The sequence below is a fragment of the Diplotaxodon limnothrissa genome, linkage group LG14 (assembly GCF_057381915.1).
Source record: "Diplotaxodon limnothrissa isolate DT_005_m linkage group LG14, D_limnothrissa_male_GT1.1, whole genome shotgun sequence".
NCBI classification, from domain to species: domain Eukaryota; kingdom Metazoa; phylum Chordata; class Actinopteri; order Cichliformes; family Cichlidae; genus Diplotaxodon; species Diplotaxodon limnothrissa.
Window position 1 is genome coordinate 24050406 of NC_140609.1, and position 18618 is coordinate 24069023.

Consider the following 18618-nt stretch of genomic DNA (forward strand, 5'->3'; position numbering starts at 1 on the left):
GAGGTCATTTGATTGTTAGGGTTTCTCTCTATTATTTCAGGGTCTTTACCTCACAATATAAATTGCTTTGAGCAACTGTTGTTGTGATTTAGAGCTATATCAATAAAATGGAATTGAATTAGATAATTAATAATGCATACTGTGCAAGAGAAATTGCATTTTATAAGTGAAATGAAAGCTTTCAGGGAAATACAACTTGTGCCCAAGTTTTCAGAGATATCCCTGAGAAAGGACAGTTATGTGCAAAAGTCTTAAGCCCTCATTCAATTACATTCTGCTAGGAAGACAGGAGGCAGGTGCAAACATACCTGGAATGCAGCATATAAGACAACACAGCCTAAACTCTCCTAGGCAAGCTTTTGTGTAGTTTATTAAAATAGTCTTCAGGAATATTTCTTCAGCTTTCTCAAAAGTTTTTCTTTGGATGTTGGCTGATCCTACACTGATTCACACTGCTTGAGGGCTTTAGGGAGGCCAGTCCATGACTTATCGTTTTCCACCATGTGGTTTTCCTTCCAGGGATTTTATTGCATTGGCTTTTTTGTTTGGAATCATTGTCATGCTGAAAAGTTAAGGTGTTGCCAGACGCTTTCCAGATAGTAATGCATTGTGGATCAAAATCTGATGTTGCTTTTCTGCCTTCATATTTAAACATTTTAACAAGATCCCCAACAGCACTGTCTAAAATGCTGCCCCAAACTATGACATAGACTCAGCTGAGTTGTACAGATGGCTGCAGGCACTCACTGTGCTATACTGATGATGAGTTGAACAAAAAATAAATACATTTGGATTCAATGTGACTCACTGAAAATGAATGAAAAAAGCAGACAATGTCCAAAGAAAAAAATGTGAAAATGTGAAAACCTTCAGAAAGCCTGGAGAGTCTTTGCTCAAGACCACTTTAAAAATGACAAGACAAAACAAAGAAATGAGAGTTGGCTCAAGACTGTCGCACAATAGTGTTTAATTTGCAACGCTAATAGCACGTCCAATTTTAATTTACTATATTAAAACATGCAGAATTTGTAACAGTGGTGAATATAAACACTACATCTATTTTATTCATGGTCGTCTGCTCTTCGAGGACTTCCCAAATCACCTTCATGCATCCAGTTAAAATCCTGCAAAACCATAACGGTGAGATCCCGTGTAACACCTAAGCAGATACATATGTTTATGTATATCATCAAATTTGTTTCCTCTTTAAAGATCTCTGTTCTGCTATGAGGTTTGAACTGGGGAAGTCAGTGTGCGTGGGTGTGGACGTTAGCCTGTGTACGAGCAGACGGAGACGAATTGCTTCTGTGCATTCATGTATTAACTGTCATGCATTTCAGTGTGATTTTTTTTTAATGATTGCCTAAGTATGTTTCTATATCCTTACATATGTATGCGTGTATTGGTTTGCAGACAGTCTCATGTACGGATCCAGACAAGCTTTAGAACAGGAAGTTAATGGCTTGCATGCTTTTTTCCTATCTGCAAGTTTTTGTGTGAGCAGCTGTTGTATAACTGATAAAACCGGACAGAAGTAGATAAGATGGCGAGAGTTTGACTTTGATTATATGTGAGTGCATTATATTGTTTAATTGTTACAAAAAACAGAAAGAAGTTCCCCAGTTGCGTCTGTTTGTACAGTTACCAGCGTGGAGGTTAACCCAGTGGTTTTCATTGAGCTATTCCTTTACTTTATCTTTGCTGAGGTGTCTTCGACAATATCGAAAGTTTCATTGTGACGTTTAAAAACAGCTCAGCCCGGCTGATGGATATCTTAGTTGCTGGGGATTTTCTGACTCTGTGCATGTGCGTGCATGTGGTTGTGTGTGTGTGTCGGACATCAAACATCTACTTCCTCTACATCCACGTGTGCTGACACAAACTCATAAACCTACTGGGTGATACTTCCACTTCTAACAGAGCACATGCCCGCAATGTGTGTTTGTACAGTTCACATTTAGTCTAGTTTTTTGGGTTTTTTTGTTCGGTAGCGTAAACTTTGGACGTAATTCTGCTGGCAATGAGCTTCAGGAGCAAAATCACCTTCAGGAAGAAAATAAAGAGTAAAAGAGTGCGATCGGATTTCAACCGGCTGAGCATTGTATGTATTTGTTTCGCTCTGTCTCTGTGTTCTTGCCTTAGTGCCTTAGTGCCTCACATTGTTTATAAGGACTCTTACAAAATGTCAATAATTTCTGTTCAGTAACTTACAGTAGCATCAGTTGTGGTCTTAAGTGCAGTATTTAAATATTTTAATGTTGATTATAGATCACTGTCCTGTGTGTTTTCTTATTAGGTGCCTGTAATTCTGCAATATTTATGGTGTTTTTGATCATTTGTTTGCTTGAGCCAGGCTCTGACAGGAAAAGGCAGTGAGAAGAGAACATGTCGAATTTAAAGACGCGTGAATTCGATGAACTAACTGTACATTACAGTATCTGATAGATGTGATCGGTTATTGGGGGGGGAGTCTTTTCCCTGAAACATTAGCTCTGATGTCACATGCGTCAAAATGGAGTAATAGATATGAAAATGTCAAGCTTAATCTACCGCCTACCTGTTGTGTTTCTTTTTCATTTATTTACTTGAATTGCATTTTGATTAACTGCTGTTGAGGGATTTTTCTTTAAAAACAGTTATTAAGGTCAGTTTACTGAGTTGTTTTCAGGTATTAGAACTTAAGCTGGTTATTTTTTCCTATTTTTAGTTAGTCCGTTTTATGTTTTTTGAATTTGTTCACCCATAAATGTTACAAAACTTTGAGTTGTTTCCAATGAATTTTTTAATTCAATGACCCAAATGGCTCAAAATTCTTCTTCAACTAACACTTTCAGTGGCAAACATATTCCGTTTGTGGCTTACCAAGAGCAGGGAAGAAAAGGAAATTTTCATGTTTGAGAAGCTAACAGCTGTACCTTTGCATTTTTGCATTATAATTATTATTAAGAATGTTCTTTGACTATAGAGAAACAAGAAGAAACTGAAACTGAAAATCTAGATAATCAAAAGAACATTAGTTCAGGAAGGATACAAAGCAGCGTGATCTTTACTACTCTGCAAGAATGAATATTAAAACTATAAACTGTGGTGTAGTTAAAGAAGTAACAAGACAAATGAATGTCACAAGTCAAGGGATCACCTTTTGTAGAGTTACACTTTTGCCTTCTACATGTGCTTCATGTTGATAGTCTGCCAAGAAGCCTGTTCTAGCTGTGAAGGCGCTGTAACTGTGCTGGTTGAAAGCCTCAGTCTGCATTATGCATGTGAATCAAACCAGAGATCATTACTTCCTCTGACTTTCTGACCACAGCCTCTCCTGCTCTCACTTTGCTGCTGTTGCTGCACCGTTACTATTCTCTAAATGACAGAAGCAATTTACTCCATCATAAAACATGTGTAAATGTTATTAATGTGACTCAGTGAGCAGTTACATCATGCTTCAACATAGTTCTAAATATCTTTAAAGAAAGAGAAAGTTAGACAGTGGTCGACTGTTAGGCAGATGGTCTCGTATGGGGCGCTGTGATAATCTGTTAAGTTCTCGTTTATAAAAAAAAATTCCAGCCGCTTATTTGCTGGCGTAGTTTATCTCTCTGAATAGTCTGGGGGTTTTTTGTTGTTGTGGTTGGTTTTGCTCTTTTTTTTTATCCAAGTGTACTTGAAAATTAGCCTTCACATTTATTATGAATTGTTCTGTGGGGTGTGTCAACGTCTCACTTCACCAACACACTACTTCCTCTAAAACGCTTTTAGATCCTAATGATGTCATGGCACAACACAGGAAATGTCATGTACATAGCTATTTTTCTCTTTGTAGGCTGCTCTAAGTGTGTGTTTGTTATAACGATTTCACTCTGACTGTTTGCGTCTGTATGTTCTGTATTTTGTAGGTTTCTATGTCTCTGTTGTTGACTCTGGCGATAGTAAAGTTTATACCGTGTAACATGTAGCTCATGAATGACACAACCTTGCTTCAATTTTGCCTCTTGTGACCCCATCAGCTAAAGTATGAAGTAGAACATTAAAACTATCTTTAATTTACGTTGATTCTTTGGTTCAGAAAAAATATACAGTGCAATGCAGAAGTCTTGAGCCCTTATTTCTTATTTTGATTCCAAGTAGTCAGACTTTCTTGTACTTTTTAAGGTGGTCTTGAGCAAAACCAGTGTTGCACCTACACATAACAGACAACTTAGCAAATTTTAAATAGTCTTTAGGCACTTTATGACTAGCAGCCTGTCACGAAAACACCTAATTTGTTTTCTTTAGTTGAATCTCTTAAAAATGCCACAAATGACAGATGTTGACAGGTATAAAATAGTATTTTTGCATCAACAAGGTGATTCCCAAAATTATAAGCCGAAGCCCTTACATATTGTCATGTTGTGCAGTGTGTCCTTAAAAAAATTAGGGGAAACTGGACAAGTGGAAAACAAAAGAAGTGCAGGCCTAAAAAACTATTTGCACTAGATGAACAGTATCTGAAAGTCACATCCTTTAGATCACAGGTGTCGAACTACAGGCCTTGAGGGCCGGTGTCCTGCAGGTTTTAAATATGTCCTTGATCCACCACAGCTGATTTAAATGGCTAAATGACCTCCTCAACATGTCTTGAAGTTCTCCAGAGGCCTGGTAATGAACTAATCATTTGATTCAGGTGTGTTGACCTAGGGTGTTATCTAAAACCTGCAGGACACCGACCCTCGAGGCCTGGAGTTCAACACCTCTGTTTAGATAGAGGAAAAAAAAATCCAGAAAAGACGTGACAATGGACTTGAGAGATGTAACTGAGCCTTCAGTTGATCTATTTACTGTCACCAAGCCTCATCAGAAATGGTCTTAGTGGAAGGGTGGCTTTCAAGAAGCTATAGTTAAGGAAGGGAAACATGGAGAAAAGGGCGGAGGTATGCCGAATTACACAAGAACTGGGCTCAAAATCAGTGGTAAAAGGTCAGATTGAGTGATGAATCCACCATTGAATTTTTTGGTTCAACTTGTCGGCAGTTTGTAAGGAGGAGGTCAGAGAGGAGATGAGAGGTACAACAGTGAGTGTTTTGTCGGTCGTGGTTTGGGATTATGCAGGCAAAAAAGCACCATCAGCTATTGAGCAACCATGCAATACCATCTAGAAAGCATCTGATTGGTAACACCTTTGTTCGTCAGAGTGACAATAATCTTAAATAGCAAAAGAATAGTATACACAGTCTGCATGCCAAATATCCTTGGGCAAGATACTAACCCAAAGTTGCTCTCCGATGCATTCATCAGAATGTGAATGTGTATAAAGCTTTAATAGGAAAAAAAGCGCTTGCATGAATAGATGTGAATGGTTGAATGAGGCATGTTGTCGAAAGTGCTTTGAGTGCTCGGGTAGAGTAGAAAAGTGCTATGTAAGAACCAGTCCATTTACCAGTTATGATTGTGGAGGATGAAAAATTCAAAATGTCCTGGCCATGAAACCTATTTTAATCTTTTTAACCAAAAGAGCCTAATCTTTGAAAAGAGACAGACCTTCTATTCCTATTGTCTGTAAGTCAAGAGTTCATTAACTCTGAGCTCAGGTTCACGGGCTCAGGCCCTTTCTTGCGTTCTAACTACCTTCTTTGAATCCTTCCTGTCTTCTTTTTCTCGCTTTCTCATTCTTTGTGTTTGGTGTGACTAACACCTTTAAATGTTGAACTAAGTGTGATGCCTGAGTACATATGACAGGTCTCACAGGTTTGCATTGCATTTTTAGTGGACTCTGAAGAGCATGTGGACAACCTGCTGTAGTTACTCCCAACAAGAGGAGGACAAATTTTGATCCCAGGGATGAATATCTAGTATGTGAAGCTCCTGTATAAATATTAAGGTGACACCAAGCAGTACAAGGCTTCGAATGTACTGTGAAATATTATTTCCATCTGAATCTTTGACTTGATGGTACTGACTGATGAAGTTACTGTTAATTATGACAGATGCAGCTGGAATGCCCTCCTGACAGCCATCTTTTTCCCCAAAGAGAAGAGATTTGGAACATAATATTAAAGATGAAGCCAATATATAATAACCATGGTTATATTTTTACTTCATATTCAGTTCTACTACTTGTCAAAACTCTACCAGGTTGCTGTAGTACTTCTGAGTTAAAGTACTGATACAGTTTACTTTGAACCTTTGCTGATAATGTATTTATAGTTATACTTCAGTAGGGTTTTGAATGCCACTTTCTTACTTGTAATGGAGTTTTATCTTGGTTTGCTATTAATTTGACTTAATTCATCTGTCACTGCTGACAGAGGTAAAAGACTGTTTGAGATAGGCTCCCCTCCTTATCTACTTCGGTTTACTTTTGGCATTTACACAGTAATTCTGCATTTCACGTTCAAACAAAACATGTAGTTTGGCCATTCTTATATCAAGTACATCTAAACTTTTCCCAGCCTGTCTCTGGACTCTGAATATGTATAAAAGTCTGGTAACTGTAGTTAGAGGGAATTACTGTAAGCTAATTTCTTGTTGTTGCTCCAAGTAGGTTGCAAATATCATATATTAATAATATTATAATATAGTGAATGTTGTGATGCCTGCACACTGAGTCTTTTAAGCTCGCTCTTTAAGTGAGCTCCTTTCTGCCAATAGATGTCAGAGTTTTCTACCATAAGCTGAGCTCATAGCTCTTTCCAGTTATACAAAAATGATTGTCGAAAAGCTCGTGACTTGTCTATATTTTCAGTGCATCCAGCAAAACCTTAAGACTTTTCAGCCATTAATATCAATGCACGTTTACACATTTATTTATACTTTCACAAATCTGATTACACACACACACCTGAATATGCACACACAGATCTCAGTACACACTCACAGATCAGAAGACATACACACATATCTGAACACGTATACATGGATTTCAATATGCACTGCACACACACTGAAATACGCACGTGTGAAATAAGATACACACAAATGCTACAATAACACAATAACACCCTCATAGCCACCTTGGTGTGCTTTGTGGTATTTTATCTAACTGATATCTGACATTTAACCACAAGGAAATATTACTCATTTCTCTTTTTCCATTTGCAGCAGGAGAAGCCTAAAGTAATCGATCCTCTTGACTACGAGACCGTCATCTCTGAACTGGGGGATGAGTGTAAAGAAGACCCTCTCAGAGACCTGCTCCTATTTCCTGACAATGATTTCACAGTAAGTATGATTCACCGTTAAATGTGATTGAAGCAGACATGTCCATGAACCATGGTTTTCTCTGTCTAGTGTCGTGTTTTTGAGGCCAAGAGGCATTTCTACTAAATAACTAAGTAAATAATAATAATTCAAGGTTATCAATACTGAGTTACTGGTATGTCCAAAAAAGGGAGAAAAAAATGACAATGTTACCTCCTTTCTATGTAGTTTCCATGCAGCCTGATTGCATCATAATATGTCATGCATAACTGAAGTTTTGTGGACTTCAGTGAGCTGTTATTGTGATAAAATAAAAATGATGAAGTGGTTTAGATCTATCTATCTATCTATCTATCTATCTATCTATCTATCTATCTATCTATCTATCTATCTATCTATCTATCTATCTATCTATCTATCTATCTATCTATCTATCTATCTATCTATCTACAATACACAAAATTCACGGTTCGGTTCGATACTTTGGTGTCACGGTTCGATATTTTTTTGATACCAAAAAATGTTCATGCCTTTTTAATTTGTCATTTATTAAAATTATAAATATATATTTTAACTCAAAAGTACAGTTTTTAAATTTAATATTGCTGAAACAAAGTAATAAAAAAATTAATCTATCTGATGGAGAAATCACTCATCTTTGGAAAAGAGAGTTTATTACAGAGAAATGTCTCTTTCCAAAATAAAAGCTATACTATACGCTTCTTCTGGGCTATATTCTAAGCAGCATATTAAACATATCAGGTCCCCATAAGGAGAATCATGTGCTAACGGCTGTTTAAATGACTCAGGTAAAGTTTGTAGCATGCGTGCTTGTTGTTTTTGTCTACTTCCACTTGTCTTTGCACTAGGATGATGTCGGTGTAAAAATGCAGTCATATTCGTTGTGTTCCCACTAGTGCTGTCAGCGTTAACCTCGTTAAAATGACATTAACGCTATAACGTGGCCAATCTCCGTTAATCTCTGTTACCGCTGATCGCCCCGTGCGTGGGACTGAATGGTGTCAACACGTTAAGGCACTAGTTCCCACCAATGTAATTGAGCATTGCGTGGCACATCCGACATACTGTTTTACTTTTGTCCATGACGTGCTTACCATCAGGGTCATGCTTCACATGAAAACCAAAATAGTTCCAAACGCCAGATCTGAATGAGGGTGGGGGAGGTTCAATTTCGGGTAGCATTGAGGCAGTTGCAACGAGCTTAACTTCTGTCTCGCTAGCTTGCGCTGCGCTCAGTGGATCTGCGCTCGACAGTGCAGCCTAGGTGGAGTAGTGGAACGCAGATCCACTGAGCTCTCAACACAGACAGCATCGTCAGAAGGAAAGTTGATGAAATAAATGAAAAATTTTGTATTGTTCAATACATATGCATACCGAACCGAAAGCACTGTATCGAACGGGTATCGTTGCACCCCTACTATCTATCTATACATTTATCTACAGCACCTTAGAAAACCACTTTTCATTTTACATATACATATATATATTCATATATATGTATATATACAATTACCAACCCCAGAAGCTAGCAGGCATTTGCACCATTTTATATTTGTGCACAGTAACGATACTAAAGTGTCAAAGCTTTTAATTTGATAACAATTTACTGATGTTTAAAATGCAATATGTTCCACTTTCCATCTCAGCACAACACATTTACTCTCACTATTAGGGCATGTAGCTGTCTTTTCATTATAAAAAGTTATTTATTCTCTCTGGCTTCCTTTAGCTGTTTGTTCATTAGTACCTTCATTTATGTGCTAATGTGTTGCTTCAGATAGAGCCACTGCACATTAAAATGCTCTAATTAGCCGCTTGTGGTAAAGGGATTCATTTCCTTGTGGACGCTAGAGTTGTATTTCTTAATGCATGACTCTGGTGCTTCTAAAATCTTTGTGGCTTAAAGAAAAAAGGAGTCTTCTTCGATTTTCTTTATCTATACAGCCGATAGTACATTTCGGTACTTGTGAGGGAAACTGGCTGGGTGGACAGTGAGTATTTGTCAGTGTCGAAAGAAAGGCAGTCCACTCAGCATATGGCTAGATGATTGGACAAAGGCAAAGTGCGTCTCCTTTCATGCAAAAACATTCAATGCTGACGTTTTTCATGGATCATAAAATGTACATTTTTATTAATGAAGCTGTTTGATTCTCATGTGAGATTATTAATTGTAAGCCCAAGCAGGGCTGATAAAGGGAATGCATATTAGATGATTTGACTTGAATTATTCATATTCATGGCAATAAAGCTGACCAGAAACAATTTCATTACTACATTAACAGACCAGCTTTTTGCTTAGTCTTATCTAAGCTATAAATTGCTATAAGGAGTCCTGATAGGTCTGAGAGTCTGCCACCATGGGGCTATACTTGTGCTCCACAGTGGTGCTTCAAGCTAAATGGTAGCATCAGCAGGCTGATGTGCTCATAGTGGGAAATGCTTGTGTTGTGTTTACCTACAGCATCGTATATGCTGAATGGCAGCATGTTGGAGGCAAAAAGAGTAAGTGTATTGTGACGCTATTGAACCAGCATTAGTGTTTACCCACTACAGGAATACACACCATTCACACCATACAAGTACTTGTGATAGAGTGCTTTCTAACATGGCAGAGCAAATCTGAAAAGTGTTAAATCTGAGAATCATATGAGATGGATGGTTCTTCTTTTTGCTCTGCCTGAGATGAGACAACAGTACTTTAAACCCTCGTTGCTGTTTTATTAAACTGTGTTTACCTTACAACAGGAGTCACTTTAAGGTCACAACAGGTCACAACAGGAGTCACCTTAAGGTGGCACTATAAAAATGAAATTGGCTTGATTTGAATTCAATTGAATTCAACATAAGTCCGATTCATTTTAGCAGCATTCCTCTTTTGTCTTGCCTCTCTTCCCTCACCCTGAGCCGGTTGCGGCATTTGGCTGCTCTACTCCGAGTCCAGTTCTGCCAGAAGTTTCTTCCTGTTAAAAAAGAGTTTTTCCTTCCTTCTCTCACTAAGTGCTTGCTCATTGGGGCCTTTCACTGTATTATTGTAGGGTCTTTAACTTACAATATAAAGCGCCTTGAGATGACTGTTGTCCTGATTTGGCGCTATATCAATAAAATTAAATTTAAGTGATTTTTTTAATCACACACAACCTGAACAGCATAATTGAATAATCAGTGGAAAGATGAATGAATAATTTTCTAATATCAGTAACCTCTGTTTACCCATGGAAGTTAGGTTCAGCAGCAGTGATCAGTAAGCCGTCCCATTGCTTACACATTTCTATAGAAGCTGACTGCTTTTCTTAGTCATGTTCTCTACATGAGGGATTTACTGTATAGAATAGTTTAAAATCATGCAGTAATTTTAAATACATTTTGAAGTAAGGTATCCCATCCACCACCTGTCATTATCTACCCTTTATTCTTTCAGGTATCCACAGTGCCTCAGGAGAGACGCACTGTCAAATCAACTGTTCCCGAGGGGGCAGAACTCCACGCTGAATGTCTGCTGGTCAGACAGGTAAGTTGTACGTCTAAGTGTACCAGACGCAGTTATAGACCCTGTGGTTTTAAGTGATGTCTTTCAGGTTCATGGTGATTAGGTCTTTCATTTCAGACTGACCTTAAAGTAGGCCATCCTGATATCAGCAGAGCGGTTTCACCACGACTTTAAAATAAAGCAGATGTGTGTGTAGATATCAGTGCTTGTTTCAGATCCTCTAGCCATGATCTCAAGCGCTCAGTAGAGAAGTAGTGTCTCTGAAGACGGAAACTCCCCAGACAGTACACTTACACCTCACTGAAGACTAGCATGTGCAATTGACTCTTTGTGTGTGTGTGCGTGTATACAGCTAAAAATTGTATCGCTTAAGTTGTCTGTTATATTTATAATTTGTTAATTTGTGACATGTTCAAGGTCTTTTTTAAAAAGGGGAGTAAGGAGAAAAGTTACACGGTGTTCGACTTGCAGGCAGGATGTGAAAGTACCTCAGGCTCTGTCTGTGACTTTCACTGCACCGTACACTCCCTGGGAGAGTACCAGTTCAGCCAAACTGATTGAACTAGACATGTAAAGATATCTTTATATTCAAGATCCCCGGGGAAAGAGTCTTGATTTAGTTCCATTTATTATTTAAATCTAATGACATGTAGCGCTGTACGGCTTTCTTCATTGTCTGTAAATATTTCAGCTGCTCCAGGTCTGTGTTTCCCTGAAAGGCCATCATTTAGGAAATGTAATATTTAAACCTAATCTTCATCCTTTCCTCTAGGCCTGCAAGTATTACAACTCTGATCTAAATGTGGTCCATTTCAAGTATGACGACTACGCCGGAGACTACCGGCTGCTGCCAAGGTAAAACACTGTGGACAAACAGTGTTTGTGCGTTTTATTCTCATGTTTTAGCTCTGTTCAGAAAATGTTTAACATTTGAAAACGGAACATTTTGTTATATTAAATGGATGTTATTGTAAAACTATTGAAGTGTGAAGGCATCACATTGCCATACTAGTAGCATAAAAAAGTGCTAAATGTCTTTGATGGATGTACGTCTTCTACTTTGTTGTTAAAATTCTCTTATTAAATCTCCATACAGCAAAATTTTACTTTTGAACAGTTAGATTTTTCTGTGCATTGCTTTACAATAATATCAAGTAGAAATGTGTCTTCAGGTTTGCTTGACTTGACTAATGATGTGCTGAGTTTTTTCCTCATGAACACGCAGACCCATAAGTAGCTGCTAACACTGGCGATAACCACAATTTATTACCCGTAGTTGGCCATTAGGTCATTAGGAAGCACAAGAAGGTGGCCAGTGTTAAGTGAAGTGAAAGTTCGTGTTGAAGAGTGAGGGCGTTCAGCTTTAAGAAATACAAACTTTCAGACTTCCCTTTGTCGCTATTTTGAACGTCAATCATCCGGCCACATCCATTCAAGCAGTTAGTAATTTATTTAAATCAGGCTGTCAGTCTGTCAAACTGAGTTTTGTCAGTTCCAGTGAGACTTACCCAGAGCGGCCCTGCTGTTACTGCTCTCAGCCACAGGAATGTCCCTATGCTATCCCATGGGTTGCCACTGTATATTCTTTCACTCAGTTCACATGACCTCTGAACTGACATCCAGGATGAGCTGCCAAACAAGACGTGTCTTAAACACAAGTACAGTGTTGCAAAAAGAACATTCCACAAAGTTCATTTGTCCTGTCATTTTACAAGTGGCAAACATAACTATTATGTTGTTTGTTTACTGAGCGAACAACTTAACCAAACATTAACGGTACACACACAGATTGAAGATTGAAGTTGAAGTGAACTACAGGCTGAGAGCCAGAGTACAGTTATACAGCTACTGTATGTGTGCGGTTGTCACCGCTGGACCGATCTTCATTTGTGCTGGCCAGTATTAGCATTCCTGTTCCGGTGGGCAGCCCACAATTACCAGCATTTTTCTAAACATAGTCCATCACGAGAAATTGTCGGACAGCTTTTACAACTCTGTGACTTTTAGTAGAGGGCGGTTCCAAGAGCACGGATTGCAGCCTCGCTGTCTGCAGCTCACGGCGCACGCACAAAGGCATTTCGCCCTGTGGCTCGCACACAAAGATGGGCCATCCTTTAAAATCAGTGGAGCGGGACTGAGTAAGGGGACGGCCCATTGTTACCTCCTGACAGAAAACGATGGAACTGAGTCAGCCACCCATAGTCATTTGCACAACTCAAGTGCAGCGCATTAAATTAATTCCAGAAGTCATTTCCCCTTTTCGTTGGTATATTTCATTGCCAGAGAGCCATATTTTTTGTCCATCTTCCTGACCTTTCCCTGTTTCCTTTTAGGAAACTGTACAAAGCAGAGAAGCTGCCATCCCACTCTTTTGAGATTGACTATGAAGATGTGGACAAGGATGAGGTCAGCAATGATGATCTTCTTCTCTGAAATGCTTTTGAGAGTGAATCCATTACATACTGGTTACATCCCAAGGCTCATGTTTAAATTAGTTTATTGCAGCCTAAAAGCTGTTAAAATGGACTTTGCAAGATTAGTTATATTTACAGGTCAGTGGGAAGCTGTTATGAGCATAACTGGATGGATTCAAGGAGTCTAGAAATTCTCCTTTCCTGTATCAATCATCTGCTCCATTCTATCAGAGGAACGAATGGACAGTTAATGCATCTTTGACTGATCACAGTCATTGTTGTGTTTTTGCAGGATACCACCTCTTTGTCGTCATCCAAAGGAGGAGGGGGCGGTGGAGGTGGTGGTGGGGGAGGCGGAGGGATTGGTGTGTTTCGTTCGGGCTGGCTGTATAAAGGGAACTTTAACAGCACAGTCAACAATAGCATCACTGTTCGGGTGAGGAAGTGTCGGATGTTATCTATTTTCATGCCCACGTGCATTTTATTTCTGTCTGTCTTTTTTCACTTTTTTTCCCACCCAAAATGGTTTTACTTTATTTTCTGAACTGTTACAGTCTGTTAGAAATTAAACTGGGACTTTAATTGGTGACATACTTTTCAACACGATGAGAAAATATCCACATTATCCCATTGTTAAAGTTCTTATTCATTTACTTCAGCTAAGGAAATGAATTTTAATCATATTTCTGTCTTGACAGTCATTCAAGAGGAGGTATTTCCAGCTCACCCAGTTAACAGATAACTCCTACATCATGAATTTCTACAAAGATGAAAAGATCTCAAAGGAACCAAAAGGGTGCATCTTCCTCGACTCATGCACGGGTGTGGTACAGGTAGGCTTTAGTGCATTCTACATGTACATGCACTTTACCACAAAAGAAAAAAGGCAGCAAGAACATAGATAAAAAGCATCTGCACTCTAAAATGTTCTCTATTAGATTATAGACTGATTTAGGGGTATTTCCAGACATAAAGCTGCACCATGGCACAACCTGCCATGATCACAGGTTGCTCACTATTACTGCCTTTGCTACAACAGTAAAAATAACAGAAACAAATATGGGTGAAGGTATAAATGTAGAGAAACTGTATTAAAATATTTATTGATCTATTGATCTATTTTCTACTGTGTACCTGCTGTGGTCTGGATCAAAGGGGCAGCAGTCTGAGCCCACACCTCTTTCTACTGAGCTTTTCTGGTGGCAATCAGAGATGTTCCTGCCAGCTGAGAGATCTAATCTATCCGGCGTTTCTTAGGTCTGCTCCAGGGTCTCCTCCCATTTAGACATGCCTGAAACACCTCATGTAGGAAACACCCAGGAGGCACTCTGGCCATATTCTCAAGCCGCCTCCTTCCACTTGGTGGGAGGAAAAGTAACAGTTTCACTTTGAGCTCCTCCCGAATGAGCATGCTCCTAATGCTGAGCCCAGCCAGCCTTCGAAGAAAGCTTATTCCTGTTGCTTGCCTCCACAGTCTCAGTTTTTTGTCACTACTTGAAGCTTCTGGATATACTTGAGGGTAGGAAAATATATGGATTGATAAATCGATGGCGTCAGTTTTCGCTCAGCTCCCTCTTCACCATGACAGACCTGTACAACATCCACATTACTACAGATGGTACACTAATCCGTCTGTCAGTCTGCTCCTCTCTCTCATCACTGCTCGTTCAACGAGATCCCGAGATACTTGATCTCCTCCATCGAGGACAGAAGCTTAGAGCCAGACTTCCTCACACTTCAGGAGGTGTTAATTCTAAGGGATGAAACACCTAAATAATCTATTTTAATGATTTCTGTTATGAAAACTATGAATATGTTTTTAGACTTAAAAGTCATAATGTGGACATGCTAGCAAATAATGCTACTACATTTTTTAAGAACTTGTGCATTTCATAATGATGAAATAATTATTTTAATATATAATTAATTATATATTTCAAACTTTGTTGTATATAAATTGCGAGCACCAGAGCAAGGTTACCTGTGCAGACATGCAATAACAAAACGCATGCTGCAGTCCAAAGATGATCTACAGACAGGACCTGCAACGCTTGTATTGTGGGTTCAACTCAGTTTATGATTACAAACGATTTCATATTTTCATGTATGTATCCAGTGGCTGTTAGTGCAGTTGCCAAAGCAATCCAGGTTTAAAAAATGACATGAAATGATGGCGGGCCCTAAGCAATCACGCCCTTAGCTTTCACAGCTTCAGGCCTCAAAACAATCGAAAAAGGTGAATTAAAAACAATACAGTTTTTATAGCTTGTAAACATGTTTATAGCTGCTGTAAAACCGGGTATTTTAACATTTTTAACTAATCTCTCTGTGGACTGACTTGCTTTTGGAACCAGCATCAAGTTAGTCCAAGAAATGGAGTTTTAGGGCTTCTACATTTGACCATCAATTTTCAGTCTGCAGGTTACTGCTTATATTATAGTTGTGTGATCTAAGCTTTAATTTAAAAAGCCCTGTGCTCGAACACCTATTAATAAAAAAAAAACCTATTAGGATAAAGCAGAATGAAAAGCCCTACTGACATTACCCTCTGCTCACTACTGAAAAATGTGCCTCTAGGAATGGTCACACACAGTAAAATGGCCTACATTCAAAAACTACATGTGTAGATGCAAAAACGTATAGCATTTTCCGAGAACTAAACCTGACCAGATTTTCCTTGCCTTTCATTCTTTCCCTAAAGAATAACCGCCTAAGGAAACATGCCTTTGAGCTGAAGATGAACGAGGTTACGTACTTTGTGCTGGCCGCAGAGAGCGAGCAGGACATGGAGGAGTGGATTAGCACGTTGACCCGTATCCTACAGATCAGTCCTCCTGAAGCACCAGCTCAAGACCGCAAGAGCTTGGAACTCAACGAACACCGGCAGGGTGAGAAAGAGTTCATGTAAAAGAATTAAGCTTTTTTTTTTTTTTGCATAATTCCAGCATCTGGATAAATTATGGGCACAATTTTATAGTCGATGTCAGCAGAAAGTGTAACCTTTTTCTCTCTGTCTGACTAAATAATGTCCGTCATCTTGCCATGACCTTAATGGGGAATTTCTACTGAGTCCATCACTTTCAGGAAATTAATCTGATACCCAAAAGTGACTCCACCTTGGTTCAGTGCATCAGATGTGGTGATTAACAATCCTTCTGTGCCAGTTGTGTGAGAGGCAGAGCATGGATCCACAGCCTGTAACGTAACACAAAACACTGATAGGGTATTAAAAATTGGTCCAGTGAAAAGTGAAGGTATGATGTAATGCCCAGAGCCGTCATGGCTCTGTGGTCTGTTAGCCTGCCTCTAAATCAGGCTGTGGGTGTGTGTTAACCTAACATTAATGAGCCCTTTTGTTCAGCCTGGCTTTTAGGAGAAATTGCTTCAGGCAGTTTGAAGGGTATATTTCTCCAGAAGCCTGCCTGCCTTATTATCCATGAATACCACAAATTGAGTCATATTTTATTCTGAGATGTATATGCCTGCTGACTCTGGTTGGTGTGTATTTAGACCAGTGAGTTGCTATTTAAGAAAATGTTATATGATCTGTAACATAAAATTCCCTGCTTAGATAAACTTTCCTAACCACTAAATGATGTCAGCCATCAGTCATAAATAAAAGTCGCTCTCAGGTGTCCTGATTGTGTTTGTTTTCTCTGCAGATGTGTTTGACCTGTCGTTAAGTGACTCCTGTTTGCAGGAAAATGAAGAAACCACAGAGAACGGCATCAATCCAGAGCTAGCAAAGGTTAGCTACACCAAAGGCTCACATGTTTTAGTCAGTGTTATAACTCAGCTACGACTACCAACACATAGTATTATCATATTTAACAGTACATGCGTGCACAGTATACATCCAAGTGTCTCAGTACCGGTGGTGGCGTGTTTTCATGAACAGCTCCATATTCTATGTGCATGGATCATCACCTGGTGATTATAATACACTGAAAAACATACTGAGACTTTAGGAGAAGAGCAGAAAACAAACTTGTCAGTGCAAGCATGCTGGTTTTATGAGGAAGAAAATTTGTTGTGATTTTTATCAGGCTGAAAAGAAACAATGTAATTGTATCTGTTTTCAAGAAAACTGCAGTCTATAAATTCAGGCGACCAGAATATGCTAGAAACACTCAAATCAAAGCAAAAGTGGAAAAAAGCACTCTATTTACAGATATCATAAATTACATTAGTGTAGCTATTATTTGCAATGAACTGCTCTCTGACTGCCTCTTTCTGACTTCCTGCCATCTTTCCTGTCGCAGTATATCTCAGAGACAGATGAAGGAATTCGTTCCGCCAGAAGAGAAGAGAGGTTGAATCTTTTCTCGCTCGATCCAGACACTCCTGTAAGTACAAATGAGTACATTATAACCACTGTAGACTACTTTTTACTTTATGCATTGCTGCACTTTGTAGTTGAATAAAATGAAGCTGGCCTCCGAGTAAATTGTGTTTCACTAACCACAGGCTCTGAGAAGCCCACGAAGTGAACATTCATCCACTGAAAGCACACCAGTGCGTCCTTTTGAGGAGAAGCTTGGCAGGAGATTTATGGCAACTTGCCGATCTTTCAACCTCATGCTACAAGGCTGCGTCAACGAGAGTGAAACGGGACCGGTCACTAATGTGAGCATAAGACACTCATTTTGCTTTATTGTGTTACTGTTTAATAAGCAGTTTTCTTTTAAACAGGATAAAACATATCGACATACGTTAGTGTTTTTTTCCAAAGGCATTTAAAAGACATATTATGCTGAGTGAAGCTTTGTCAAATTTGCTTTTTGAATAAATGTGCAGGCAATAACTGTGCTGAATCTGCACCACTAGATTGAACCCTTCTTCGTTTCGCTGGCTCTACTGGATATACGAGAAGGGAGGAAGGTATCTGCAGACTTCCACGTAGACCTCAACCACGAGGCAGTGCGTCAGATGCTCGGAGGCCTAAGTAACGGGACGGGGGCTCCGGGTACGGAGGTTGGAGGTCAGGAAAATGGCTTGTGTTCTCCTGCTGAGAGGAAGCCTGGTGACTGTTACCTCAGCCTGGACCTGGAGCACTGGCTTTGCTTTCCCAAACAGGTACGAGGACATTACTCCAAGTTAGGTTTTATAGATATAACACGAAAAGGGGAAAATAACGCTTTTTTTCTCCATTACTTATTCTGTATTTAATATGTACATAGGCTGTAATATGCTTCTTCATTGGTGTCCCTGCAGGCCATTTTCTCAGTGACCAACCCCCACACAGACATAGTGATGGTCGCAAGAGTGGAGAAAGTGCTCATGGGAAATATTGCTTGTGGAACTGAAGCTTATACAAAGAATACAGACTCCAGCAAGGTCAGAAACAAACTTTTGCCTTTCTGTTCATTCTAACTGTTTGAATCAGTATTTATATGACTTCATACCGCATTTATATCAACCTCTGATCAATAACACAGAGCTAAAGCTTTTATAGTGTCTTATATCTAAATGCAGACTGGGAAAATGGGCCATGAGACATGCTGTTATTGTAAGGAAAATGCCTTA

General features: G+C 39.1%; 1 protein-coding gene across 2 annotated transcripts in view; it reads left to right on the top strand.

Moving 5' to 3' along the window:
* dock10 (dedicator of cytokinesis 10) overlaps window positions 1-18618 on the top strand; it is a 69598-nt gene that overhangs the window by 30062 nt on the left and 20918 nt on the right. For both annotated transcript variants that reach the window (XM_085371663.1, XM_085371661.1), the window contains exons 2-13: window positions 7072-7191; window positions 10610-10699; window positions 11451-11533; window positions 13012-13084; window positions 13385-13528; window positions 13791-13925; window positions 15794-15980; window positions 16755-16840; window positions 17355-17438; window positions 17560-17718; window positions 17920-18168; window positions 18307-18429. In XM_085371663.1, coding sequence (XP_085227789.1) covers window positions 7072-7191; window positions 10610-10699; window positions 11451-11533; window positions 13012-13084; window positions 13385-13528; window positions 13791-13925; window positions 15794-15980; window positions 16755-16840; window positions 17355-17438; window positions 17560-17718; window positions 17920-18168; window positions 18307-18429 — 1533 coding nt within the window. The remainder of the gene's footprint in view (window positions 1-7071; window positions 7192-10609; window positions 10700-11450; window positions 11534-13011; window positions 13085-13384; window positions 13529-13790; window positions 13926-15793; window positions 15981-16754; window positions 16841-17354; window positions 17439-17559; window positions 17719-17919; window positions 18169-18306; window positions 18430-18618) is intronic.